Consider the following 25,483-nt stretch of genomic DNA (forward strand, 5'->3'; position numbering starts at 1 on the left):
GCGCGGGAGAAGCATTGCGATTGGCTGGGAGCTGGCCAATGGGAGGAGGGAGCGGGGTTTAACCCCTGAGCGACCGGGGAGGAGTCACGTGGGCCGCGGGGTCACGTGGGCGGGCACGTGTCCCCTCCGTGTCGGCCGTGGGGTGCCGCGTGTCACCCTTGTCCCCTCCCCATCATCTCCTGTGTCACATCTGTCCCCCCCCGTCAGCCGCGGGGTCACTGGCGGGGTCTCCAGCGTCACACCATGGGGTCCCTCGTGTCACCCGTGTCCCCTCCCTGTCACCGTGAGGTCCCTGGTGTCACCGCGTCCTGTCCCTGTGCCATCCCCTGGTGTCACTGGGGTTCCATCTCTGGCCCTCGTGGGGCCCCCTGTGGCACTGCGCCACTCCTGTGTCCCCCAGTGTCACTGGGGTCTTGTCTCGACGCCATCGATGTCCCCTGGTGCCACCAGAGTCCCCTCCTTGTCACCCGTGGGGTCCCCTGTGCCACCCCTGTGCCATCCCTATGCTATCGGGGTCCCGTCCCTGTCACTCGTGCGGTCCCTGGTGCGTCCTGTCCCTGCGCCATCCCTGTGTCACCCAGTGCCACCAGGGTCCCATCCCGCTGTCCCCCAGTGCCACCAGAGTCCCATCCCGGTGACCCCGCTCCCCCCCCGGTGTCCCCCCGCCCCGTACCGGTGCCCGGGCGGAACCGGGGCTGACCCTGCCCGGCCGGGGAGGCCCCTCCGGGGCGGCGCTTCCTCAGGAAGCCCCCGGCCAGCGCCAGTGTCACCGCAGCCGCCACCAGTGTCACCGCAGCCGCCACCAGTGTCACCGCAGCCACCGCCGCCAGCACCGCCAGCAGCGCCGCCAGTGCCACCAGTGCCACCGCCGCGGGCACCGCGACGGTTCCGGGAGCTTCGGGTGGCGTCCCCACCGTGCCACCTCAGCCTCCGGGTGACAGCCAGGTGTCCCCGCGCCCCCCCGGTGCCCCCCCGGCGATGCCGCTGCTCCGGAGACCCCCGGGGGGGGCGGCGGAGGGGGGACAGGAGGACGGGGACCCCTTCGCCACCAACCCCGAGAGTCGCCGGCGGCGCCGCGCCACCCTGGGGGGGCTGGTGGGGCTCGGGGGACACCTCGGGGGACACCTGGGACAGCTGGGGGGGCCCTTCGGCCGCGCCCGCCGCCTCCGCGACCCCGCCGGGCCCCGCGGTCGCCGCCGCTCCGAGGACTCGGGGGTCCCGCGGCGACCCCCGGAGGAGGCGGGGGGGGGCAAGCGGGGGTCGCTGCTGCGCCTGGCGCTGGGGACGTGGGGACAGCGGGGCACGGAGAAGCCGTCCCCGGGTGAGGGACAGGCGGGGGACAGCGCGGACGGAGCCGGACAGCGGCCGGAGAGCGGCGGGAAGGACAAGGACAGGGACAGGGAGCCGCTGTCGGGTGAGTGGGGACAGCGGGGGGCACCGGAGGGACGAGGGGGGCTTGGGGACATGCGGTGGGGACAGCGGTGGGGACGGGGACGCGGGACTTGGGGACGTGAGGATAGGGATGGTGACAGAGGCCACAGGGACGCGGGGATGGTGACACGGGACATGGGGACTTGGGGACACAGGGACATGGGGACGGGGACTTTGGGAAAGGGGACGTGGGACGGGGCCGGGGCCGGGGGACTTGGGGACAGGGGACAGGGATGGAGACGTGGGACTTGGGGACACAGGGACATGGGAATGGCAACTTTGGGACGTGGTGGAGATGCGGGCTGGGGACAGAGACAAGGAACGGGGACACAGGGACACGGGGACACGGACCCCCGGCGTCCCCGCAGTGCTGGAGATCCTGGAGCTGATCCAGCGGCGGGACCTGGTGGCGGCGGACGCTCAGATCATCGCGCTGGAGGCCGAGTGCGCCCTGTCCCCGTCGCGCCCGCCGTCCCCGTGTCCCCCCTCGTCGCCCTCCTCCGGGTCCCCTCCGCCGTCGCCGGTCCCCGCGGGCGGGCGGCGGGCGCGGGACGTGGCGCTGCTGTACCGGGCGCTGCTGGCGCAGCTCTGGGCCGTGGTGGCCGAGGCGGTGGCCGCGGGGCGAGCGGTGGCCCCGCTGCGGGCCGTGGTGGCCGTGCTGGAGCAGGAGGAGGCGGCGGACGCGCGGACCCCCCCCGGGACCCGCCCGGGGCGGCCGCGGGCGCTGCGGCGGCGCTGGCACGAGGCGGTGGCCAGGGCGGCGAGCGAGCGGCTGGCGCAGGTGGCCCCGGCGGGCGGGCTCGGGGCGCGGCTGGCTGCGCTGGCCGCCAGGGTGGTGGGCGACCTGGGGGTCGTGAGGAGCCACGTGGCCCCCGCGTACCCCCCCGAGTACGGCGCGCTCGGGGTCTACGCCCGTGGCTACCACCGAGCGCTGGCGCAGCAGCTGCGGGCGCTGGCGCAGAGACCCCTGCCCGTGCCCGAGCTCTACCTGCTGCTCGACTGGCACAGCAACGCCTACCCCAGGTGAGACCCCCGCCCCTGGAACCTGGGGGGACCCTCTGGGACTGCCCAAAACCTTCCCGTCCCCGCCCCAGCACGGAGGGTGTCACCCTGGTACAGAGGGTGTCACCCCTGGGACACCCATGGGACCCCCCAACATCTGTCCCCCACCGGGCACCCCATGTCCCCCATGTCCCCCCGCGCCCCCAGGGTGTCCCCCAGACACCCACTGGGGCTGTCCCTCCCCCCCCCAGGGAAGTTTTGGGGCACCCCGAAGTGGGGGCCCTTCTGCGGGCGCAGGAGCTGGGGCCCCTCCTGCCCCCCGAGACCCAGCGCGACCTCGAGAGCTCCTGCATCGCTGCCGTCAAGGTGGGCACTGGGGACACTTGGGGCACTGGGAGCACCGGGGTGGGGACATTCAGGGTGCTGTGGTGGCACTGGGACTGGCACTGTGGTGGCATCAGAACAGTTGCAGGGCAAGGGGTGGGAGGCGACTCTGTGTCCCACTGTCCCCACACCACTCCTGGTGTCCCCACACCCCATGGTGTCCCCCACTGTCCCAGGCGAAGGTGGAGGTGGCCGTGGCGCAGGAGCTGCAGCTCAGCGAGGACACATGGCCCGAGGATGTCACCAGCCAGGACATGGAGGAGGGACTGGCCATGCGTGTCACCGGAGTACGGCCACCACTAGAGCCCGTCCCTGTCCCCCGGGGTGGCCCGTGGGGACCCCACAGTGCCCCGAGGGGCCGGTGGTGGCCGTGCCCCCACACCCATGGTGGCCGTGTCCCCACAGCTGCTGCGGGCACACGTGGACCGAGCCCCCCAGGTGACCCCCGAGTTCGGGCGGGAGATGGCCCACAGCCTGCTGGGCGTGCTGGTGGCCTTCCTGCACAGGTGGGACACTCGGGAACACGACAGCAACATGGGGACACCAGGATGTGACGCAGGACGGGGACAGGGAGTGAAGGGACGTGGGGACACAAGGGGACAGGGGATAGGCAGGGTGGCACAGGGACACAGAGGTGGGCACAGGAGCCACGTCCCCCATGTCCCCTGCGTCCCCTGTCCCCCGGGTGCCACCGCGGTGACCCAGGGGTGTCCCCAGTTTCCAGCGGAAGGTCGAGCGGTTCCTGGAAGCCCCCAGTGAGGTTCCCCCCACCGACAGCGCCCCTGGCCGCGCCATCGCCTTGGCCAACTGCTGCCCCCCCTTCAGGTGAGGCCGCCCCGTGTCCCCATGTCCCCAAGGGTCCCCGTGACACCCTGACATCCCCGCTGTCCCCTCCTGCAGAGCCTTCGCTGAGCGCCTGGCACAGTTTGGGCACCCCGAGAGCGAGGAGCCGCGGCGCCAGGCCCACGCCGCACTGGACAGGGTCACCCGCATCTGCGGCCACGTCCTCACCCGGCGCCTCTTCGAGGACCTCAAGGTGTCCCCAAGGGGCGGGTGGGGGACACGATGGGCGCAACGGGGACCTTGGTTGGGTGTTGGATTGGATGACGCCTGTGGGGGACAGTGCCTGTCGTTGGGTGTTGGGTTGGGTGACACCTGTGGGACACAGTGCCCGTTGTTGGGCGTTGACCCTCGGTGCCACCACTGGCTGCCGACCCAGGTGCCACCCGTGGGCGGCCGCTCCGGGTGACGTCTCTGCCCGCCACCCCCAGCCCTACTTCGGCAAGCTGATGAAGCGCAAGTGGCTGACGAGCTCAGACGCCTTCGATGCCATCGTGATGCTCATCACCGGCTTCGCGCAGACGCTGCGCCCGCTGCACCCCGAGCCCCACCAGGTGTGCAGGGCCTGGACCGGCCTCCACGGCGTTGGGTGACACCCATGGGACACGGTGCCATTGGTCGGGTGTTGGGCTGGGTGATGCCCATCGCTGGGTGTGGCGTTGGGTGACGCCCCCGGGCGCGGTGGCCCCGTGTGACGCCCGTCGTGCCACAGGTGCTGGTCAGCGAGCTGCACCGCCGGGTGCTCATCGAGTACGTGCGCCCACTGCTCCAGGGCCGCCTGGTCTGTGCCTCGGCTAAGGCGCGCGCCCGCGTGGCCGCCCGGCTGGGCGACGAGGCCCGGCAGCTCCGCGAGCTCTTCACGCGCCTGGTGAGACCCCTGCGACCCCCGGCTCCCGTTGGGTGCTGGGACAGGTGACACCCACGGGTGCGATGGTCGTGGTGCCGTCGTTGGGTGTTGGATTGGGTGACACCCATGGGACGTTGGTGGGGTGTTGGGTGACACCATGGGACACGGTGCCCATCGCTGGGTGTCACCTCCCGCAGGACTCAGCGTCGCCCTGGCTGGACTCGGTGGTGCCGCGGCTGCGGGAGCTGCTGGTGCTGGAGGACACGGCCGCGCTGCAGATGGAGGTCGGCGCCCTGGCCAGGGACTTCCCCGACGTCCGGTGGGTGCGGGGACCCCGCGGGGGTGGCACTGGGGTGACACGGACCGGCGGGACACTCTGCCAGCGGCCGTGATGGCCACGGTGGCCACGGGCAGGATGTGGCGAACCCGCGGGGACCAAGCGGGGTGACCGGACGGGGTGACCGGACGTGGCCTCCGGCCCTTCCCGGCAGCCCCCGCCCCACTCCTCCCGCCGGGAAGCGGCCGCGGCCTCGCGCCAGGTCCCCTCCCCGGCCCCGGCCCCGGCCCCGGCCCCGGTCCCCAGGGGCCGGTGGCACGCGTGGCCACCTGAGGAGGAGGGGGGGGGGGACACCAGTTAAACTGGGCAGGGGGGAAACTGGGACCGGTTAAGCCGCGGGGCAGGGGTCACCCCGGAGCTGAGTGTGCCCGAAAACCACATCCAGTGGTCCGGGGGGGGGTTTTGTGACCGCTGAGCCCCGGTCCCCGCTGACCTCCGCTGTCCCCGCTGTCCCCGCAGGCGCAGGCACGTGGCCGCGCTGCTGGACGCGCGGGGTTTGCGGGCGCAGGGCCCCCGGCGCGAGATCCTGGGGGTGCTGCAGGATCTGGGGGGGTCGGAGGCCGAGCCGGGCCCCCCCCGGCACCGAACGTTCTTCTCGGAGCTGCCGGCGCCGCGCCCCGTGCGCTGCCTCCCGTTCCACCTGCCCCGGCTGCGCCTCCCGCGCCGCAGCCCCGCCAGGCCCCCCCCGTAACCTCCCCGGGACCGCTGGGGACACCCCCGGAACCGGCACCGCGTTCCCGCGGGGCTGGGGACACCCCCGAGTCTGGGTCTGTCCCCTCCCGGGGTGGCTGGGGACACCCTCAGCCTGGGGTCTGTCCCCTACAGTCCCAACCTGGGGTCTGTCCCCGACTCCCGGCGCTGGGGACACCCCAAATCTGGGCGTGTCCCCCCCCCTCCCCCCCGCCAGTGTATAAATGACGCTGTAATTAACACCAGAAGCCGTGTCCTCATCCTTGGGGACACGGGGACTTGGGGACAGCAGGGTCCATCCCCCGATGGGGTGCGGGGGGAGGAAAGGGCCAGCAGTGCCACGCTGGGAATCCACCACGCAGTGGGGATGAGGGGACACGGTGGGGACAAGGCAACACTGCGGCCCTTCCCGGGGCTGGGGACAGGCTTGGGGACAGCGAGGAGTCTGGTGGGACACCCGGAGGGCACGGCCACCCCCGTGTCCCCACGGGCCTGGGTGGGTCCCCCTCCCCGGGTCAGAAATAGTCGGGATCCGGCCAGGAAGAGGCGACAGCTAAAAATAAGTGACCGCGGCGGGAGCGGGGCCAGGGGTCACCGTGTCACCCCCGGCCCTGGGAAGGGACCGGCGGCGGCGGAAGCGACAGCGCCGGGCGGGGACCGGGGGGGGCCCCGGGAGGGGACACAGGGGGCGCCCAGGGGACACCCCGGCGTTGGGAGGGGGCGCGGGACAGCGTGGGGACACTTGGGGTGTCACCATGTGGGGACGCAGCGCCAGAGACCCGCGGGGTCCCCGGCTGCGGCTCTGGGCATGGCGGGGGACAGGGGGGTGACAGTGGCGTGTCCCCGGTGCCAGCCCCGGTGAATCACCGGGCGCCTGACGTCAAGGCCGGGGGGGGGGGAGGGAGGAAGGAAACCCCCCCCAAAGGGAGGAGTGCGGGGGTCGGGGGGAGCCCCCAAAGCTTGCACGGCTCCCTCGCAGCGCCCCAGGGACCCCCAAAGTGGGCTGGGACACCCCAAACTGGGAAAGGGCCCTCTCAAGACTGGGAAAGGACCCCCCCAAACTGGGCAGGGACCTCCCAAACTGGGAGAGAACCCACACCAAACTGGGAGAGGAGCCCCTAAACTAGGAGATGACCCTCCCAAACTGGGAAAGGATTCCCCAAACTGGGCAGGGCCCCCCCTAACTGGGAGATGCCCCCCCAGTTTCTCATCCCGGGCTCCCCCTGCCGGTCACCGACGGAGGGGGGCGTGGCTTGTGGGGGCGTGGTGTCTGTCCCGCCCATTTTCCCGTTGATTGACAGGGGGGTGGGGCAACGGGGCGACGCCCCCGCTGTCCCCGTGTCCCCGAGATCGGGTCCCCACGAGCTCCTTGTCCTCATGTGCCCCGTGTCCTCAAGAGCTCCGTGTCCCCAAACCCCCTCGGTGACCCTTCCCAGTGTCCCTCCTCCCCAAATAAAACCCAGGAGCCGCGGAGCCGCTGGAAGCTGCTTTATTGGCCACATTTGGGGCGGGACGAGCGCGGACGGGGGGCCCGGGGTGGCCCCGGACAGGCACGAACACGGCACAGGGCGACAATAATTATCCTCGTTATAATAATAATAAAAAATTAAACATCTCCCGCGCAACAAAAATAGATTTATATACCGGGGGGGCGGAGCCAAGGCCGGCGAAGCTGAAGGGGACAGGGCAGGGACAGGCGGGGACGGGCGGGACGAGCAGGACGGGCGAGCCCACCTGGAGGTGTCACCTGGAGGAGGGGTGACCCTGGAGGGGGACGGGGACGGCACGCGGGGATCCCGGAGGTGACAGAGGAGCAGCTCCAAAGAGAAGGAGGTGACCTGGAGGGGTCACCTGGAGGCCCAGGGACCCCCGAGGGGGACATGGGGGTCGTGGAGGTGACAAGAGTGGCACCTCCGAGGGGGGGGAGATGGCCCGTGGAGCCCCTCAGAGCGGGGGTGGGGGACACGGACCTCTCTAGTGGGACAGAAATGACACAGGGACCTTCTCGGGGGCACGGGAACACAGCGATGGCTTCTCCAGAGGGATGGAGATGGCACCGGGACCCTTCAGCAGGGGATTGGGGACACCTCAGGTGTCACAGGTACCACCAGGACCAGGCTGGGGCATCTCCAGAGGGATGGAGATGTGGCAGGAACCCCCTGGGGTTGACGGGGATCGGGGACAGACACCTCCAAGGTGACAGGGACACCACAGAGACCTTCCCCAGGTGGTGGGAATGGCACGGGGATGTCACCAAAGGGACGGAGACGCTGCCTAAAGTCTCACAGGACGGCGAGGATCGAGGACAGGGACCTCCAAAGGTGACGGAGAGGACAAAAAGATCTTCCCAGGGGAATGGAAATGGGGCAGGGACATCTCCAAAAGGGTGGAGATCCTGGATGAACCCCATGAAATGAGGGAGGGACACCTCTGAGGTGACAGGGACACCACTAGAGGCTCCTCCGGGCAGTGGGGATGGGGCAGGGACATCTCCAATGGGGTGGAGACGCTGAAATGAGGGACGGACACCTCTGAGGTGACACAGAACCTTCTCCAGGCAGTGAGAAACGGGCAGGGACATCTCCAATGGGGTGGAGATCCTGGAGGAACCCCATGAAATGGGGGATGGACACCTCTGAGGTGACAGGGACACCACGAGAGGCTTCTCCAGGCAGCGGGAATGGTGCAGGGATAGCTCGAGAGGGGACAGAGATCCTGGATGAACCCCCACGAGGTGACGGGGACCGGGAACAGACACCTCCGAACAGCCACGGCAACGCTGGGGCCCCGTCACGGCCACCACCTCCAGGCGCCAAAACCCCAAAAACCCCTCCCAACCTCCCCCCAAAAAAACCCCACCGGAGCCGGAAAAAAACCCAAAAAAGGGGACGGGGTGGGGCGGGCAAAACCCAGCCCCGAGGCGCGGCGGGGGGCAGGGAGGAGGTGCCCGTTTTCGGGGGGCTCGGAGGGGGACCAGGGGAGGGGGACACCCCGTTCACAACGCGAGGAGCGAGGGAGAATTCAAGGAGTCCGAGGACTGGTCGCTGCTGCTGCTCCGCTGGTGCGAGGCTCCACACGTGGCTCCCTCTGGGTGGGTGAACACAAACGCGGGGGTCGCGTTAGGGGGTCCCGCGGGGACCCCGGGCGGGAGGCAGCAGCCGGGGAAGGGACCCTGCGGGCCCTGGAACGGCGCCGGGGGCAGGAAGGCGACGGTCCCCGCCTTGCCCGGGCTGCTCACCTCGGCCGGGCCGGCGCCCACGGCGCCGATGTCCTCGAAGGGGACCTTGCAGGCGGGCGCGTGGGCCACCAGCACGAACTCCAGGCGCTCCTTCTCCTTGCGCAGCTCCGCGATCTCGGACTCCAGCTCCGCCTTCTCCTCCTCCAGCTGGTCCGTCTCCTGAGGGGACAGCGCGGTCAGGGCACGTGGCGTTGTCACCGGCTCGGGACGTCCCTAAGTGTCCCTCTGTGCCCTCGGATGTCCCCAAGCCTGGCGACGGCGTTGTCGCCCTCCAGAGTCCCTGAGTGTCCGTCTGTCCCCTGCTCGCAGGGGTGACGTCCTCCTGCTCCTGCGGCACCCCTGGGTGTCCCCTCTGACGTCCCCAAGCCTGGGGACATCCCACAGGCTCCTCTAGCATTCCTAAGAGTCCGTCCGTCCCCTCCCTTGTCCCCTGTTCCCACGGATGGCATTGTCCTCCTCCTGCAGCATCTTGGAATGTCCGTCTGTCCCCTCTGGTGTCCCCAAGCCTGGGGACGTCCCTGAGTGCCCGCCTGTCCTCCACCATGTCCCCTGTTCCCACGGGTGGCATCGTCTTCCTCCTCCTCCTGCGGCACCCCTGGGTGTCCCCTCTGATGTCCACAAGCCTGGGGACATCCTGCAGACTCTCCCAGTGTCCATCTGTCCCCTCCCTTGTCCCCTGTTTCCCACGGACGGTATCCTGCTCCTCCTGCAGTGTCATCTGTCCCCTCTGATGTCCCCAAGCCTGGGGACACTGCTGTCCTGTGGGTGTCCATCTGTCCCCCTCCCACGTCCCCAGCTCTCAGGGGTGGCACCGTCCCTCTCTGTCACCGCTGGCCATCAGTCTGTCCCCTCTGGTGTCCCCAGCTCCCGGGGACAACCTCCGTTCTCTGCGGTGCCACCACCCCTGGGAACATTGCCACCTCCTTCCAACGGCCCTGAGGGCAAACCCGCCTGTCCCCTCTGATGTCCCCAGGGGTGTCACTGTCCCCTTGCACAGTCCTGGGGACACCACAGTGTCCAGCTCTGAGAGCAACAGCACCATCATCCTCCTCCTCCTCACCAGCGGCCGTGGGGGACACCACTGTCCCCACCTGATGTCCCCAACTCCCTTCGAGTTGTGTCTGAGGTGTCCCCAGCTCCAAAGGCATCACCACGACGGGGACACTCCTGTCCCCACCTCCCTCCGGGGACGCCTCCACTTCACGTCGCCCCATCCCCCGCCACGCCCCGGCTGTTGGGGACGATGCCACCCCCGCGGTGTCCCCGTCTCCCCGCACTCACCGCCTGCAGCCGGTCCGTCAGCTCCCGGCGCCGGTTGCGACATTTGGCAGCCGCCAGTTTGTTCCTCTCCCGCCGCACGCGGCGCTTCTCTTCCTCCTCCGGCGTCAGCTGCCACACGGACGGGACTGTCACCCGCTGTCACCCACATCCCCAAAATCCCGCCGTGTCCCCGAAATCCCGCTGTCTGTGTCCCCGAAATCCTATCGCGCTCCTCGGTATAGGTGAGGATGGGCGTGATGTCACCAAGTGTGGTGTCCCCAGGGTGCCACCGCCTGGGTGTCCCTCAATCTGCCACCACTCACGGTGTCCCCAAGGTGCCGCCACCTGGGATGGCCCTCAAGCTCCTGCCACTCACAGTGTCCCCAAGCTGCCACCGCCCAGGATGTCCCTCAACCTCCTGCCACTTACAACACCCCCAAACCTCCCGCACATCCCCGAGTCCCTCCCACGTCCCCAAAGTGCCACCACCCCCGCTGTCCCCTCTCACCGTCTCCTCGCGGCTGCGCCGGGGCCGCGCGCGGGGGGCGCGGGCGGGGGCCGGGGCCGGGGGTCCCGCGAAGGCGCCCAGGCCGGGGGTCGAGTAACTGGGCCCGGGGAGGTCGTAGGGGTCGAGGGGGGGCGGCTGCGCCATGGGGGCCCCCGGGGCCACCGAGGAGATGAGCGTGGGCTGCACCAGCCACTGCAGGTCCTGGCTGGTGGTGATGGCCGTCACCGTGGGCACGAAGGAGCCGGGCATGTCCCCCAGGGCGCTGCACTCCTGCGGGGGACACGGGTCAGCGTGGCTGGGGACAGCGGGGGACACCGCGGGGGTGGCCCCCCACCGCGCGGGACCGGGGTGTGACAGCCGCGGGTGACACCGGTGTGTTCCCGCAAACGCACAGGGGACGGGCCCCCGGTGGCGTTGTCACCCCCCTGCCGTGGCCAGGGTGTCATCCTTGTCATCTCCTGCGGGGTGCCTTGGTTTGGGGACAGCGCTGTCCCCAGCTGGTGGCACTGGGGCGAGGGTGTGCCCGTGCCTGAGATGTCCCCAGCTCATCACCATCATCATCCTCCTCCCCGTGCAAGGGGTGTCTGGCACCCACGAGTGACACCCTCGCGTCCCTGTCACCCCAATCTGAGGGTCCCTGCCAAAGACCCCCAAATCCATCTCGGGGGGGCGGGGGAGGGGTCGCAGCCCCCCCCAAAGTCCGCTCCCCCCCAAATCCGCGGGCGTGGGAAGCACTCGCGCCCCACACCGAGCCCTCCCTGCTTGGGGGGGACACCGCGGGGACACTGCCACCCTCTGGGGACACCGCCACCCTCTGGGGACACTGCCACCCTCTGGGGACACCGCCACCCTCTGGGGACACCGCCAAGCTCCCCCTTTCCGGGAGTCGCCACCGCGATCGCGCTCCGGGGGCGTGGCCAAAGCAGAGGATGGGGCGTGGCCATGCAAAGAGGGGGCGTGGCCTTCCTGCAGCGCCGGCCGCGAGCGGGGCGCGGCTTCGCGCGCGGTGGGCGTGGCCACGGCGGCCGAGGGGGCGTGTCCCTCCTCCCGTCTCCCCTGGCAACCGCGGGGGGGGCGCCCAAAAATAACCCGCGCGCTTTGCGTGCGTGCCGCGTCATCGGCGGCGGCGTCACTGCGCGCGCTTACGCACGGCCCCGCCCCCTTGCGCGCCCCCCCGCGCGCCCCCGCCCCTCCCCGGTGCTCTCACCTGAGCGGCCGCGGCGGCCGCGGGGCTCCCGAAGGAGTCGAGCGGCGACAGGTACTGGGACTCGGCCGAGGGCGACGAGCTGCAGCGCGACCCCGAGTCGTAGTCCCCGGGGAAGCCCTGGAACATGGCCCCGGGGGCGCGGGGGCCGCCCCGCCGCGACAAGGCTGCGGGTCACGCCGCTACCGGCATCACGGGGACCTCCGGAGGGGTTGCGGGCTCCGGGGGGATAAGCGCGTGGAAGCCCGGAGGGGCTCGCAGGGAGTTTTGTCGCAAGCCCCGGTTCGGTGCGATGAGCCCCGGGTGTCCGGTCAGGCTCCGGGTCGCCGGTCCGAGCGAGTGTTCGCGGCTAGAAGCGCCGGTATGTCCGTGCCAGGCTCCGGTTCGCCGGTGCAACGTCCCGGGGAGCCGCTGTAAGCTCCGGTAAATCCGTGCCAAGCTCCGGTGCGCCTCTACGAGCCTCGGCTGGCCGGTACCAAACGCCGCTGTGTCCGTCCCAGGCTCCGGCTCTCCGCTATAAGCTCCGGTACATCCGTGCCAGGCTCCGGTCCGCCGCTCCAAAACCCCGCTGCGCCCCTACACACCCCGCTCCATCCGCCCCAGGCTCCGGTTGCTCGGTACAAAGTCCCGCCGCGCCCGTCCCGGGCTCCAAAGTTGGCCGGTACACAGCCCCCGGTGCGCCCGCGCCAGGCTCCGGTTCGCCGCTACGAGCCCCGGTACATCCGTCCCAAGCTCCGGTTCCCAGACACAAAGTTCCGCTCGGCCGCTGCAAGCTCCGGTAAATCCCTTCCCAGGCTCCGGCACGTCCGCTCCGAGCCCCGGTGACGCTCCCGCCGCTCCCCCGGTCTCCGGTTTTATGAATGAACTGCTCACGGCAGCCCCGCCGCTTTATACGGCGGGGCTCCGCCCCCCTTCGCTGACGTCACGGCAGCCGCCGCCGCTGCTCTGGGACCCCCGGGACCCCCCCGAGACCCCCCGGACCCCGCAGCCGCCGTGGCCGCTGTCGCCGCTGCCGTTTGAGGCTCCGGGAGCCGCCGCCGCCGTTAAGAGGCCCCTGGGCGGGCTGGGAGCGGGGGGGATCCCTGTCCCCGCCCCCCGGAGTTCCTGTGACGCAATTAGCCATATATGGGCTTGTCTGGAGTGTTTGTTTGGTATCCTAGCAATGACGTCACAGGGATTCCCTCCGCCGCCGCCGCCGCCGCCGCCGCCGCCGCCCGGGCGCGTATTAATAGAAACGGGACCGACCGCGGTTCTAGAAACGGCCTGAACCCTCCGGGCCGCCGGCTCCGGGCCCCGGCACCTCTCCCGCGAGTCCCCCGAGACCCTCGGGACCCCCCCGCCCTCGGTAACACCACGGGATCCCGCGGGTAACCGGGATCCCCCATCCCCCCCCCCCCCCCCGGTGCATCTCCTGACGCTCCCGGGACCCCCGCGACCCCTGCCGGGATCTCTCCCGCGATCCCCCGGTAATCTCCCCGCTTCCCCCATCGTGACCCCGGGGATCCCCTGGTGTCCTCCAGGACCCCCGAGACCTCCGGGAATCCCCCCAGAGCATTCCCGGGATTCTCGGGATCGCCCGGTAACCCCCCGGAACTCTCGGGAGACCCCCGGAATCGCTCCCGGTACCTCCGTGAGTCTTCGGAACCTCTCCCGGGACCCTCGGGACATCCTGGTAACCACTCGGGACCCCCACCAGGACCGTCCCGGGGTGGAGCAGTCCCCGTACGGGGATCCCCCGTACCGGAACGATGGGACCTTTCCCCCGGGGTGTTGCCGGGACTGAACTTCAGCGCCCCGGGGGTTATCGGGACCGGGGCAGAGCGACCCCCATCCCCCGCACCTCCGGGGGCCACCGGGACCGGGCTGAGGAGCTCCGGGGATCCCGGTACTGAGGGGTGAGGGTGTCCCCGTGGCGGGTGCTGACACACCGGGGTTGGGGTGTCCCGGTACCGGAGTGCAGGGACCACCGGCCCCATCCCCGCACTCCCTGGGGAGCCCGGGACGGGGTCCCGGAAGGTCCCGGTCCCTTTCCAGCGCCGGGACTGACACCGGGGGCTGATGTCACCGGCGGGAACCGGCGCTGAGTCACGGCGGGGCCGCGGGGACCGGAGGGGGGGGGCGGTTCCCACGCCCTTTGGTTCGTTTATTCATTCATTCATTCATTCATTCACGCAGGCCCCGCCCCCTCCGGTGTCCCCGTCCCGTGTCCCCGGTGGCAGCAGTCCCGGGAGTCCCGTCCGGGCTGTCCTGGGGGTCCCGATCTCAGTCCCCGGTCCCGTTGTCCCGTTCGGGCTCCCTACGGTGCCCCTGAGTCCCGTCCGGGCTGTCCCGGGGCTCCCGTTCCCGGTGTCCCGGGGCTCCCGGCCAGGCTCTCAGGAGGTTTCGGGGTGCCGTTCCCACTGTCCCCGTTTCCGGAGGTCCCGGACGAGCTCTCCCTTGTGTCCCTGTCTCGGGGGTCCCGTTCCCACTGTCCCGGGGGTCCCGGCCGGGCTCTCGGGGGCTTCCCAGCGCCGTTCCCAGGGTCCCCGTCTCGGGGCTGCCGGGAGGTCTCTGAGCCAGGACCCCCGTTCCCGGTGTTCCAGGGGTTCCTGTCCCGTTCCCGAGAGTCCCGGCCGGGTCTCGGGGTGTTCCCCGCCCCGTTCCCGGGGTCCCGGGGGATCTCGGGGGCTTCCCAGCCCCGGTCCCGGGGTTCCGGGGGTCCCGGCGGGGCTCTCGGGGGGGTTCCCCGCCCCGTTCGCGGTGTTCCCGGGTCTCTCGGGGGGTTCCCCGCCCCGTTCGCGGTGTCCCCGTCCCGTCCCGGTAAACACTGCGCGGGTCGCCCCGGTTACGGCGTTCCCTGGCGGTGACGTCACCACGTCCGGCGTCCCGTGTTTACGTCGCGCGGCAACGGCCGTGGCCATAGCAACGGGGCGGGGCCGGGGCGGGGCCACGGCAAAGAGGGGCGGGAGGGGGCGGGCCCAAGACCGAGGGGGCGGGGCTTGTGCTTCCAGGTTCCCGCGCGTTTCGCGGGGCGGGGGGACACGAGGGGACATCGGGGGACACGAGGGGACATCGGGGGACACTGAGGGACATGGGAGGACACGGGGGGGCATTGTAGGACACGGGGGACACACGGGGACTCGGCGAATCGCAGGGACAGAGGGACATGGAGGAACACTGGGGGACACGGGGGACACGAGAGGACGTGGGGGGACACGCGGGGACAGTGGGGGGCACACAGGGCGGTGGGAGCGAACAGGAGGTGGCCCCAGCACAGCCCACCCCAGCAGCGGGCGGGGGAGGGGTCAGACACACGTCAGAGGGTCCCCACAGCACCCCACGACAACCTGTCCCCCTCATGTTCCCCCCCGCCTCCCCCCCCGGGTCCCCTCGCCACCAAACCCGGCTGTCACAAGAGTTTTTATTAAAGTGTGACCCCCCCCCCCCCGCGCGGGGGGGGGAAGGACACGGAGGGGGGGATGACACGTGCCCCCCATGTGGGGGGAGGGGTGTGGGGACCCCCCCGGCCATGCCCCCCCCTCGCTGTCACCTCGGGAAGGGGGACAGGGAGGGACAGGGGTGTCACTGCGGCTTCACTTTGGCACTTGGGAGCTTGGCCAGGACCCTGCGGGGACAGGGGGGATCAGGGGGGGCCAGGGCTCCCCGAGACCCCCCCCCAGGGGACACAGAGGGGAGGGGGACACAGGAACACAGGGACACTGACCTGGCTCGCAGGTGGCTCAGGTGGCTCCTCACCAGACTCATGTACTGGTCAATCTGGGCCTGGGGACATCGGGGACACGGGGGGCAGTTGGGGACATCGAGGACACAGGGGGCAACTGGGGACATGGGGGATGGAGGGGAAATCGGGGACAAAGCAGGAGGGCCGAGGGGACACACACAACCCTCGCCACCCCCCACAATGTCCCCACGTGTCCTCGCTGTCCCCGTACCTGGTGGCGCCGGTAGAGCACGGGGAAGGTGAATGCGCAGATGACACCTGGCCAGGGAGCACTGTGTCACCTCGGGTCCCCACTCTGCCCCCACCCCCCTGTCCCCTGAGCCCCCCAGCCTCCGCCCCCTTACCCCCCTGTCCCCAGGCTGTCCCCGTGTCCGCAGCCTCTATCCCTGTCCCACATCCCTTGTCCCCCATCCCGTGTCCTGTATCCGCATCCCATGTCCCATGTCCCTGTCCCACATCCCCATCCCATATCCCCGTGTCCCCATCTCCATCCTCATTTCTATGTCCCCACGTCCCCATCCCCATCTCCATGTCCCTGTGTCCTGTGTTGGTGTCCCCACCCCACATCCCCAATGCCATGTCCCACGTCCCGCTGCGGTGTCCCCGTGTCCCATCCAATGTTCCCATCCCCATGTCCCCGTGTCCCCGTGGTGTCCCCACGGTGTCCCCGCTCCGTACCCGCTCCCAGCAGCGTCAGCCCGTTGCACACGGCCCCCACGTAGGTCAGCAGGTAGAACAGGAAGGCGAACTGCGGGTGGCACTGTCACCGTCACCGTCACCCCGCCCTTGGGCCCCCGTGCCACCCACACCCCCCGTGTCCCCCACGCCCCCTGTGTCCCCCATGCCCCCATGTGTCCCCAATGTCCCCAATACCCCCTGTGTCCCCAACGCTGTCAATGTCCCCTGTGTCCCACACCTCCCCATGCCCCCTGTGTCCCCCTGTGCCCCCAGTGTCACCTTGAGGGACTCGGGGACGCTGTGGACGAGGAAGAGGCGGGTGAGGGTGCGGGTGGCTGTCACCACGTGTCGCGCCAGGTACCGCGCCCAGCGCTGCTGCTGCTCTGGGGACAGCACCCCGGGGACCTCCGGCTGCGCCCTGGGGACAGGGACAGGGTCAGGGGACAGGGACAGCACCCCGGGGACCTCCGGCTGCGCCCTGGGGACAGGGACAGGGTCAGGGGACAGGGACAGCACCCCAGAGACCTCCGGCTGTGTCCTGGGGACAGGGACAGGGCCAGGGGACAGGGACAGCACCCCAGAGACCTCCGGCTGTGTCCTGGGGACAGGGACAGCGTCAGGGGACGGGATGGGACATCAGGGATGGGGACGGGGACAATGTCAGGGGGACAGGGACAGCATCGCGGGACAGAGAGAGGGATGGGGACAGGGTTGGGGGGACAGGGGGACAAAGGACAGGGACAGTGTCAGGGGAACAGGGATGGGGACAGGGACACCCCATGGGATGGGGGAGACAGCGCCATCAGGGCCACCCAGAGGTCCCTGGGGGTGCTAGGGGTGGCAGGGAGGGGACAGGGGGGTGTCCCCATGTCACTCACCGCGCGGGGGGCTCCGGGGGGGCTGTCCCCAGGGCCCTCAGGGCCACCTGGCGCAGGCGCAGGGGGACAGTGACCGCCAACACCGCCAGTGCCCCGTAGGCGCCCACCGAGATGGTGCTGAAGCGGGACAGGCACCCCAGTACCACCAGTGCCACCAGTAAGGCCAGCGCCGAGCGCTCGGGCGCCCGCCAGTACAGCAGTTCCCACACTGAGGGACAGCGGGGACACACCGGTGACACCAGAGACACCAGTGTCCCTTCCAGTGCCCCTCCCAGTGCTCCTCCAGAGTCCCCCCAGCTCCTCCCAGTGCTCCCAGTCTCTCCCAGTTCCAACCCAGTGCTCCTCCGGAGTCCCTCTAGTGCCCTCCCAGTGCCTCCCAGTGCCCCCTCCAGAGTCCCCCAGTGCTCCCAGTGCCCTTCCCACAACCTCCCAGTTTCTCCCGATGCCTCCCAGTGCTTTCCAGTCCTTCCCAGTTTCTCCCAGGGCCTCCCAGTTCCCCCTCCAGAGCTACCCAGTGCTCCCAGTGCCCTTCTCAGAGCCTCCCAGTGCCCCCCCGTGCCCCACCCGGCCCCTCCATGGCTTCCGCGGGTGCTGCCGGGTTTTTTGGGGGGGTCACCTCCTATTTTTAGCCGCCAATGGCGGCGGGGGCCGCGGGACCCTCCCTGAAACCGGACCCCGAAGCCGCCCCCCGGGCCCGCCCGCACGCGCTGATTGGCTGCTCACCCTGTCCGTCAGCGCCCGACGCGCTCGCTGATTGGTCCGGCAGTGGCGGGGGCGGGACCGAGGCCTGAGGGGGCTCCAGGAGGGGCGCGCGCGGGGCGCCCCCTGGTGGAAGGGAGGGGAGGGGCTCGGGGGCGGCTGAGAGAAAAAAATTGGGGGGATCGAGGGGGTCTCGGGGCCCCCTCCCCCAATGCCCCCAAACTCCTCCCTTGGGGACCCCCAGATTTCCCCCAGGGATGTCCCAGGACCATCCATGTCCCCAACCCCCCCGTTGGGGATCCCGAAATCCCCCCCAGGGATGTCCCCGGACCCCTCATGGCCCCAAACCCCCCTTGGGGACCACCCCCTCCCGATGCCCAGCCCCCCCCATGGCCACGAGCCGCCCCCCACCCCGGGACCCCCATCCTCTCCCCCCTCCATACCCGGGCTCCAGGGGGGCTCCTCCACCTCGGGCCCCCCCAGTTCCTCCAGGGCCGCCCCCGCCTCCAGCCCCGCCTCGGGGGGGGCCGGGGGCTCCCCGGGACGTTTCGGGGGGGGAGTCCTGGAGGCCACTCGGGGGTCCGGCCCCCGGGGGGACCCCCCCGAGCTCAGGCGGAGGGGGCGGCCCCGGCGGGGCTCGCGGCGGCTGCGGGGCCCTGGCTCGGTTTGGGGGGGTCCGCCCCCCCCCCGGAAGGCGATGTAGGAGAAGGTCAGTTCCCGGGGGGGGTCCCGGGGGGGTCTCCCCCTCCACGCCGCCTCCCTGTCCTCATCCTCATCCTCCTCCTCCTCCTCAGGGGATTCCGGCGCCGGCAGCTCCGGGAACTCCGAATCCTCGTTGCCACCTGCGGGGGGTTTTGGGGTTCGGGGGAGCCTCGTGCCTCGTGCCCGCCCCCCCGCCCCAAAATTCGCCCCGAACCGGGGGGGCGGCCCCGCTCACCCTCGGTGGAGTCCGGCGTGGTGGAGGCCGTGGACGGAGCCTCTTCTGGGGGGGCACGGGGGGCGTGCGGGGAGTGGGACCCCAAAACTTGGTCCCCCAAACTTCCCGGGACTCCCGGACACGCCCCGTGTCCCGTTCCCGGTGTCCCCGGTGTCCCCGTTCCCACTCAGTTCCGGACCCTCCCGGTCGCTCCATCCCCGGGACACCCCCGGGATCCCCCGGTCCTCCCATTCCCGGCCAGTCTCGGTCCCTCCTCCATCCCCGGTGTCCCGTTCCCGGTGTTCCCGGCGCCTCCAAGTCCCTCTTCCCGTATCCCCGGCGCCTCCCGGTACCGTCGCCCCGGATACCTTTGTCCCCGGTACCTCCTGGTATCTCACCCCCGGCCATGCCCGGTGCCCTCATCCCGGTCCCTCCCGGTGCCCCCAGGTGCCCCCATCCCGGTGCCCGGTCTCCCCATCCCCGGCTGCTCCCGGTCCCGCCATCCCCGGTAACTCCCGGACCCCTCATCCCCGGCCACTCCCAGTCCTTCCGTCCCCCGGTGCCTCCCGGTTCCCGTAGCCCCAGTCCCTCCCGGTGCTGCCCCCGTCCCTCCCGGTGCTGCCCCGGTCCCCGGCCACTCCCGATGCCCCCCTGCCGCGCCATCCCCGTCCCCTCTCGGTGCCGAACCATCCCCAGTTCCCGGTGCCCCCATCCCCCGCCACTCCCAGTCCTTCCGTCCCCGCTTCCTCCCGGTTCCCGCAGCCCCGATCCCCCCATCCCCGGCTTCCTCGGCCCCTCCCTGTTCCCTGCTCCCGGTGCCGATCCCCAGTACCGATTCCCGGTTCCCCATCCCCGGTACCTCCCGCATCCCGCAGCCCCTCCCGCTCCCTCCATCCCCAGCCCCTCCCTGCGCCCCGTTCCCGGTTCCCGGTACCCCATCCCCGGCCCCTCCCGGTGCCGCCGCGCCCTCCCCGTTCCCCGCTTCCCGCTCCCGGTTCCCGGTGCCGGTGCCCGGTCCGTACTGCAGTGGGCGAAGCCCAGGACCTGCCCCATGGCGGCGGCCCCTGCATGGGGCTCCCGGTCGCGCTCGGCCCCGCCGCGCCCGGGCCGGCCCCGCCGCGCATCACCGCAGCGCCATGGCGGGGCCCGGGGCCGCGGACAAAGGGCGGCGGCGGCGGCGGCGGCGGCGGCGGCGGCGGGGGAGAGGGGCGGGGCGGGGGGCGGGACCGCACCGGAGAGCCGGGAATGGGCAACCGGCACCGGGAACCGGCACCGGGAACCGGCACTGGGAAGCGGGAACAGGCACCGGAGAGCTGGGAATGGGGAACCGGCACCGGGAACAGACACTGGGAGCCGGCACCGGAGAGCCGGGAATGGGGAACCGGCACCGGGAACCGACACGGGCACTGGGAACCGAGAACTGCGAACCGGCACCGGGAACAGGGAACCGACACCAGGAACCGGCACCGGAGAGCCGGGAACCGGGCACCGGGAACTGGGAACTGGGATCCGGGAAGCGACACCGGAGAGCCGGGAAGCGACACTGGGAAGCAGGAACCGGGCACTGGGAGCCGGGAACCGACATCGGGCACCGGGAACCGGGAACGGAGACCCGGAATCGGCACCGGGAACTGGGCACCTACCCCGGGGCGCCCCAGTTCCCCTCGGACCTCCCAGTGGCCCCCAGGACCCTCCCAGTGTCCCCCAGCACCTCCCAGTGTCCCCCCAGGACCCTCCCAGTGCCCCCCCAGGACCTCCCAGTCCCCAGAACCGGAGCGCTCGGGGGGACACCAGCTGGACGCGGGTGGGGGACACCGGGGGGACACCGGGGGATCCGTTGGAGGACACTGGGGTGACACTGGGGGGGACACTGGGCGTTACTGGTCCTCGATGGGCCGCGCGCGCCGCCGTTGCCGTTTTAAGGAGGCCCGGGGGGATCTCCCGGTCTCCGCCGCCGTTACCGGGAGGGGCGGGGACGGACGGGCGGGGTGCGGCCCATGGGGGGCGGGGCCTCTCGCCGGGACCGGCGGGTCCGGCCCCCGCCGCCACCGGAAGGGCCCGGACCGGCCGCGGCCGCCAGCATGAGGTGAGCGGGGATCGGTACTGGGAGTACCGGGAGCAACTGGGAGCGCCGCGCACCGGCGCTGGAGGGACTGGGGGAGCCATTAACGGGCGCGGGGGGCACCGGGGGCGCTGGGAGCGGGAACTGGGCGCTCTGGGAGCACCGGGGGTCGGTACTGGGCGAAGTGGGAGCGCTGGGAGCACCGGACAGCGGCGCTGGGGGCACTGGGAGAGCCGGTAACGGGCACTGGGCGGCCCCGCGGTCGGTACTGGAGGCACTGGGGGCACCGGTAACGGGAGCACCGGACAGCAGCGCTGGGGGCAACGGGCGGCGCCGGTAACGGGCACTGGGAGAACTGGTTCCGGGGGTTGCGGGCGCTGGGCAGCACCGGGAGAGCTGGGATCCGGAACTGGGAGCACCGGGAGCACTGGGAGCACCGGGAAGCGGTACTGGGAAAACCGGGAACTGGGACTGGGAGCGCTGGGAAAACCGGGAAGTGAGACTGGGGGCACTGGGAGCACCGGGAACTGGGGCTGGGGGCACTGGGAGCGCTGGGAATCGGTACTGGGAATACCGGGAGAACCGGGAAGTGGGACTGGGAGCTCTGGGAAAACCGGGAAATGGGACTGGGAGCGCTGGGAAAACCGGGAAGTGGGACTGGGGGGCACTGGGAGTGCTGGGAATCGGTACTGGGCTTACTGGGAGAACCGGGAGCGGGCACGGAGAGGGACCGGAAGAACGGAGCGACGGGCACCGGGAGTGAGCAGGGAGCCCTGGGAACGGGAACTGGGAGTACCGGGAACGGGCACTGGGAGCACTGGGAGCACCGGGAGCGGGCAGGGAGCGCTGGAATCGGGCGTGGGAGCACTGGGAACGGGCACTGGGAGTACTGGGAGCCGCTACCAGAGGGCACTCGGAGCACTGGGGAGCACCGGGAACGGGCACTGGGAACACTGGGAGCACTGGGAATGGGCACTGGGAGCACTGGGAGCACCGGGAACGGGCATTGGGAACACTGGGAGCACTGGGAATGGGTACTGGGAGCACTGGGAGCACCGGGAACGGGCACTGGGAGCATTGGGAGCACTGGGAGCACTGGGAGCACCGGGAACGGGCATTGGGAGCACTGGGAACACTGGGAGGAAGTGGGGGAGGGGCCGCCTGGGGTGAAGAGGAAGGAAAAGGGGGGGCCAGGGGGAAGTTTTGGGGTGCGGGGGGGGAGTTTGGGGGGGGCAGCTCCCGGGGTGCCCCAAGGTTCGGCGGAGGGAGGTCCCCGGCTCGGGGGGTCCCCAAATTCCCACCCCGGGGGGGTCCCTGGGCCACCCCAGGGGGTCCCCAAGTACCCAGGGGTGCCAAATGGGGGGGGGCGTCCCACACACTGGGGGTGTCCCATCCCACACTGGGGGGGTTTCAGCATCCTGGGGATCCCAAATTGGGGGCGTCCCACATTCGGGAGGGGGTCCCACACACTGGGGGGTGTCCCATCCCACACTGCGGGGGTTTCAGCATCTTGGGGATCCCAAACTGGGGGTGTCCCACATTGGGGGGGAGGGTCCCACACACTGGGGAATCCCTGTCTAAGGGGGGATCCTCAAGCACCCAGGGGTCCGACATTGGGGGGTTCCATGCAGGGGGGTCCCCATATAAAGGAGGGATCCCCTAGTTTTGGGGGGGGGGTCCAGCCCCTTTCGGGGGGGGGGTCCAGCCCCTCGGGGGGCGTGACCCAGCCGTGCCTCCCCCAGCGAGCAGGTGCTGTGCAGCGCCCGGGCCTCGGTGCTGCTCTACGACGAGGGGCAGCGGCAGTGGGTGCCCGCGGGGGGGCCCCCGCAGAGCCCCAGCTGTGTCCAGCTGTTCCACCAGCCCAGCACCCACAGCTTCCGCCTCGTGGGGCGCCGGCTGCACCCCGAGCAGCAGGTGGGGGGCGCGGGGGGGGGGGTCAGCCGGGGGCGGGGGGCGATGGGGTCACCAGGGTAATGGGGGAGGATTGGGGGGCCATGGTGGAAATGGGAGTGGGGGTCTCTATGGGGCACACACGGAGGGGGGGGCTATGGGGTCACGGTAGAAATGGGGGGGCTGGGACCCCTGTGGGGGTGGCGGGGGCTCTATGGGGCACCCATGGGTGGGGGGCTGGGGGCTCACGGTAGAAATGAGGGGGTGGGGATCCCCATGGGGGTGGGGGAGCTCTGTGAGGCACCCACGGTTTTTGGGGAGGGGCCTTTCTGTGACCCCTTTGACCATGGGGAGGACACCCGTGATTTTGGGGGGGGGGCTCTATGGGGTGTCTATGGTTTTGGGGGTCACCCCCATGGTTTGGGGGGGGGGTCTCTCCATGTCTCATCTCCCTCCCCCCACCCCCCCCAGGTGGTCCTTAACTGCCCCTTAGGGCGGGGGCTGCGCTACAGCCAGGCCACCCCCCAGTTCCACCAGTGGCGCGAGGGCCGCCGGGTCTGGGGGCTCAGCTTCGTGGCCCCCCCCGAGGCCGCCCAGTTCGCTGCCTCGGTGCTCCGGGCGCTGCAGGCGCTCGACCAGGGTGAGTCTCGGGTCTCGGGAGGGGTCGCCAACCCCCGTGTCCCCCCCAGAATAACCTTTGGGTGTCCTCTCCCCCCCCAGGAACGCCGCCGTCCCGGCCAGACCCCGATGGGTCAGCACCGGACCAGCCTGAGCAGCAGGAGAGGTGGGGGGAACCCCAATTTGGGGGGGGGGGTGGAACATACATGGGAACCCCCACATTTGAGGGGGGGGGCACTGGGGGTGTTGACCCTTTCTTCCCCCTCAGGCCAGTGATGGATGAGTCTGAGCGCCGAGGGATGGCTGCAGGTGGGTGACGTGGGGGCTTCAACCCCGACCTTCCCCCACCAAAAAAATGGGCTCCCCCCATTGGTCCCCCCTCCCAAATTTCTCTTTTTTTCCCCCCAGGACCCCCAGCTGTGGCCCCCGGAGCCCCCCCCCCACCTCCTGGCCCTCCCCCGCCTCCAGGCCCCCCCCCGCCCCCCGGCCCCCCCCCAGCTCCGGGGGTACCCCCGGCCCCCCCATTGAAGGGGGGGGGCTCCGAGGGGGTGCCAGGGGGGGTCCCCGGGGGGGTCTCCGGCTTTGCCGCCGCCATCGCGGGGGCCAAACTCAGGAAAGTCGGGAAGGTGAGTGTCGGGGGGGGTAATTAATAGCATGGGGGAGGGTAATTAATTGGGGACAGCGTCCCTCTTCACCCCGTTTGTCCCACCAGGATGAGACCCCGAGTGGGGGGGCCACCCCCGTTCCCCCACCCAAAGCCGACGGGGCCCCCCGGGCTGGGGGAGGGCTGATGGAGGAGATGAGCGCCATGCTGGCCCGCAGGTGAGGGGGGGGCGGGGCAATTTGGGGGGGGTCCCCCTCAATTCCCACGCTGACCCCTCCCTTTAATCCCCCCACCCCAGGAGGAAAGCCGCGGAGCAGCCAAAGGACGATGACGTCACCAACGTCAGTACCCCCACCTAAAAAATTTGGGGAGGAAGGGGGGGAGTCTCTCTGCCTCCCCCTCGCCCCAGCCCTCTCCCCCCAAATTTCTGCCCCCGCAGGACGAGGCGGAGCCTGGCGCGAGGACGGCGGGGCCGCCGCCGGGTGAGCCCGCGGACTCCAACCCCCAGCATGCACCGCGGTGGGGGCGCGCGGCCGGGCACGGTGCGAACGCGCGGGGCATCCAGGGAACTGTAGTTCTAAAAAAAAAAAAAAAAAAAAGCTTGGCGGAGGAACCGGGAGGGTTTGCCGGGAGGCTTTTTTGGGGAAGGCGGGGGGGGGTGTTGGGGGTCCAGCCTTCCCCTCACCCCTTGGCCTATCCCCCCGCAGAGCCCGTACGGAGGCCGTGGGAAAAATCCAGCTCCACTCTGCCCAGGTGGGTTTTGGGGGCTTGGGGGGGAGGGAGGGGGGTCTGTGGGGGTCCCTAATTCATTCTTTCAACCCCCCCCAGGATGAAATCGGCCGTTCCAGCCCCCTCCTCTGAGCCCCACAGTGAGCTGGACCTGGAGCGGTTCAAACTGGTACCGGTTTGGGTGGTGGGGGGGAATTTCGGGAGGGGGTTTATGTGGTGTGCCCCTCCCCCTCACCTTGTGAGCCCCCCAGGAGCTGCTGGAGGAGCTGCGGAGGGAGCTGCAGAAGATGAAGGAGGAGATCATCGAAGGTGGGGGGGCTTGGGACAATGGGGAGGGGGGGTAGCAGAGGGGGCCAGGGGGGGTGACAATGACAACGCCCCCCCCCCCCCAACGCTTTTTCTGTTCCCCCCCCAGCGTTCGTGATGGAGCTGCGGAAGCGAAACGGACCCTGACCCCCCATCTCCCACCCCCCACCACGCCATGGGCCCGGATTTGGGGGGGCAGAGGGGGTGGTGTCCCCCCCCACTCTCCCCCCCCAGCCCACCCTCACCATTTTACCCCCTCACCGCCCTGGGGGGGCTCCGGGCCAGGCCCCCCAGGCTGTGCCTTACCGGCAGGGGGGGCCCCGAGCCCCCCCACACTGTGCCCCCCACTCACCGCCAACCGGGGACCCCATTTTTTACACTGGGGGGGGAGGAGGGGGAAGGGGAACCCCCCCCTTTTTCTCCTTCCCTCCCCCAGCACCCCCGGGGTCTTTTTTAAGCCACTTTTGGGTTTTTCACTCTTTTTTTGGGTTATTTGAGGGGGGTCTCCCCTACCAGCACCAATAAACGGTTTTCTACAGGACCCTCGTGGCCTTGGGGGGAGTCCCTGGGGGGGGGCCACCGGGGGCGGGGCTTTAATGGCCACCCCCCCAGCAGAGGAGGACACGTGCTCAGCACCTGCT

General features: G+C 70.6%; 4 protein-coding genes across 5 annotated transcripts; 2 read left to right on the forward strand and 2 right to left on the reverse strand.

The window, feature by feature from the left end:
- Positions 1–978: 978 nt before the first annotated feature.
- EXOC3L2 (exocyst complex component 3 like 2) lies at positions 979–5,779 on the forward strand (the record flags this gene model as incomplete). Its single annotated transcript, XM_082299685.1, has 11 exons — positions 979–1,414; positions 1,800–2,454; positions 2,685–2,799; positions 2,994–3,104; positions 3,223–3,323; positions 3,535–3,642; positions 3,718–3,853; positions 4,089–4,211; positions 4,370–4,525; positions 4,702–4,823; positions 5,301–5,779. 11 exons carry the CDS (start codon positions 979–981, stop codon positions 5,530–5,532), a joined length of 2,295 nt encoding a protein of 764 aa, XP_082155811.1. The 3' UTR covers positions 5,533–5,779.
- Positions 5,780–7,104: 1,325 nt separating this feature from the next.
- FOSB (FosB proto-oncogene, AP-1 transcription factor subunit) lies at positions 7,105–12,633 on the reverse strand. Its single transcript, XM_082299576.1, has 4 exons — positions 11,745–12,633; positions 10,538–10,807; positions 10,051–10,158; positions 7,105–8,928 (listed from the first exon to the last, which is right to left on the reverse strand). The coding sequence occupies exons 1-4, from the start codon at positions 11,868–11,870 to the stop codon at positions 8,527–8,529; spliced, it is 906 nt and encodes a 301-aa protein (XP_082155702.1). The 5' UTR covers positions 11,871–12,633; the 3' UTR covers positions 7,105–8,526.
- Positions 12,634–15,136: 2,503 nt separating this feature from the next.
- RTN2 (reticulon 2) lies at positions 15,137–19,747 on the reverse strand. The gene is made up of 10 exons (XM_082299740.1): positions 19,656–19,747; positions 18,655–18,699; positions 18,161–18,559; positions 17,742–17,876; positions 17,019–17,226; positions 16,420–16,558; positions 16,141–16,210; positions 15,674–15,720; positions 15,445–15,503; positions 15,137–15,345 (listed from the first exon to the last, which is right to left on the reverse strand). The coding sequence occupies exons 1-10, from the start codon at positions 19,684–19,686 to the stop codon at positions 15,303–15,305; spliced, it is 1,176 nt and encodes a 391-aa protein (XP_082155866.1). The 5' UTR covers positions 19,687–19,747; the 3' UTR covers positions 15,137–15,302.
- A 932-nt stretch (positions 19,748–20,679) lies between these two features.
- VASP (vasodilator stimulated phosphoprotein) lies at positions 20,680–25,383 on the forward strand. 2 transcript variants are annotated; one of them, XM_082299594.1, is made up of 13 exons: positions 20,680–20,719; positions 22,438–22,609; positions 23,057–23,225; positions 23,306–23,369; positions 23,472–23,512; positions 23,612–23,829; positions 23,916–24,025; positions 24,106–24,148; positions 24,247–24,349; positions 24,515–24,560; positions 24,636–24,705; positions 24,788–24,845; positions 24,952–25,383. In XM_082299594.1, the coding sequence occupies exons 1-13, from the start codon at positions 20,715–20,717 to the stop codon at positions 24,987–24,989; spliced, it is 1,137 nt and encodes a 378-aa protein (XP_082155720.1). In that variant the 5' UTR covers positions 20,680–20,714; the 3' UTR covers positions 24,990–25,383. The 2 variants fall into 2 exon arrangements, with proteins under 2 accessions (XP_082155720.1, XP_082155721.1); XM_082299595.1 differs by having other exon boundaries at positions 24,247–24,289.
- Positions 25,384–25,483: the final 100 nt, after the last annotated feature.

The sequence above is a fragment of the Coloeus monedula genome, assembly GCF_965178545.1.
Source record: "Coloeus monedula genome assembly, chromosome: 33".
In the NCBI taxonomy this organism is placed as follows: Eukaryota; Metazoa; Chordata; class Aves; order Passeriformes; family Corvidae; genus Coloeus; species Coloeus monedula.

Coding starts and splice junctions, on each gene's coding strand:
- RTN2 (XM_082299740.1), bottom strand. CDS start 19,686: ATGGGGCAGGTCCTGGGCTTCGCCCACTGCA. Junction 16,559..17,018: donor CCCCCGGAGCCCCCCGCGCG/GTGAGTGACATG, acceptor CCCTGTCCCCAG/GGCGCAGCCGGAGGTCCCCG. Junction 15,504..15,673: donor TGCTCTACCGGCGCCACCAG/GTACGGGGACAG, acceptor CGATGTCCCCAG/GCCCAGATTGACCAGTACAT.
- FOSB (XM_082299576.1), bottom strand. CDS start 11,870: ATGTTCCAGGGCTTCCCCGGGGACTACGACTCGGGGTCGCGCTGCAGC. Junction 10,808..11,744: donor CGGCCGCCGCGGCCGCTCAG/GTGAGAGCACCG, acceptor TGTCCCCCGCAG/GAGTGCAGCGCCCTGGGGGA. Junction 10,159..10,537: donor GGCGCAGCCGCGAGGAGACG/GTGAGAGGGGAC, acceptor TCCGTGTGGCAG/CTGACGCCGGAGGAGGAAGA.
- VASP (XM_082299594.1), top strand. Junction 22,610..23,056: donor GGCTGCACCCCGAGCAGCAG/GTGGGGGGCGCG, acceptor CACCCCCCCCAG/GTGGTCCTTAACTGCCCCTT. Junction 24,561..24,635: donor TCCAGCTCCACTCTGCCCAG/GTGGGTTTTGGG, acceptor AACCCCCCCCAG/GATGAAATCGGCCGTTCCAG.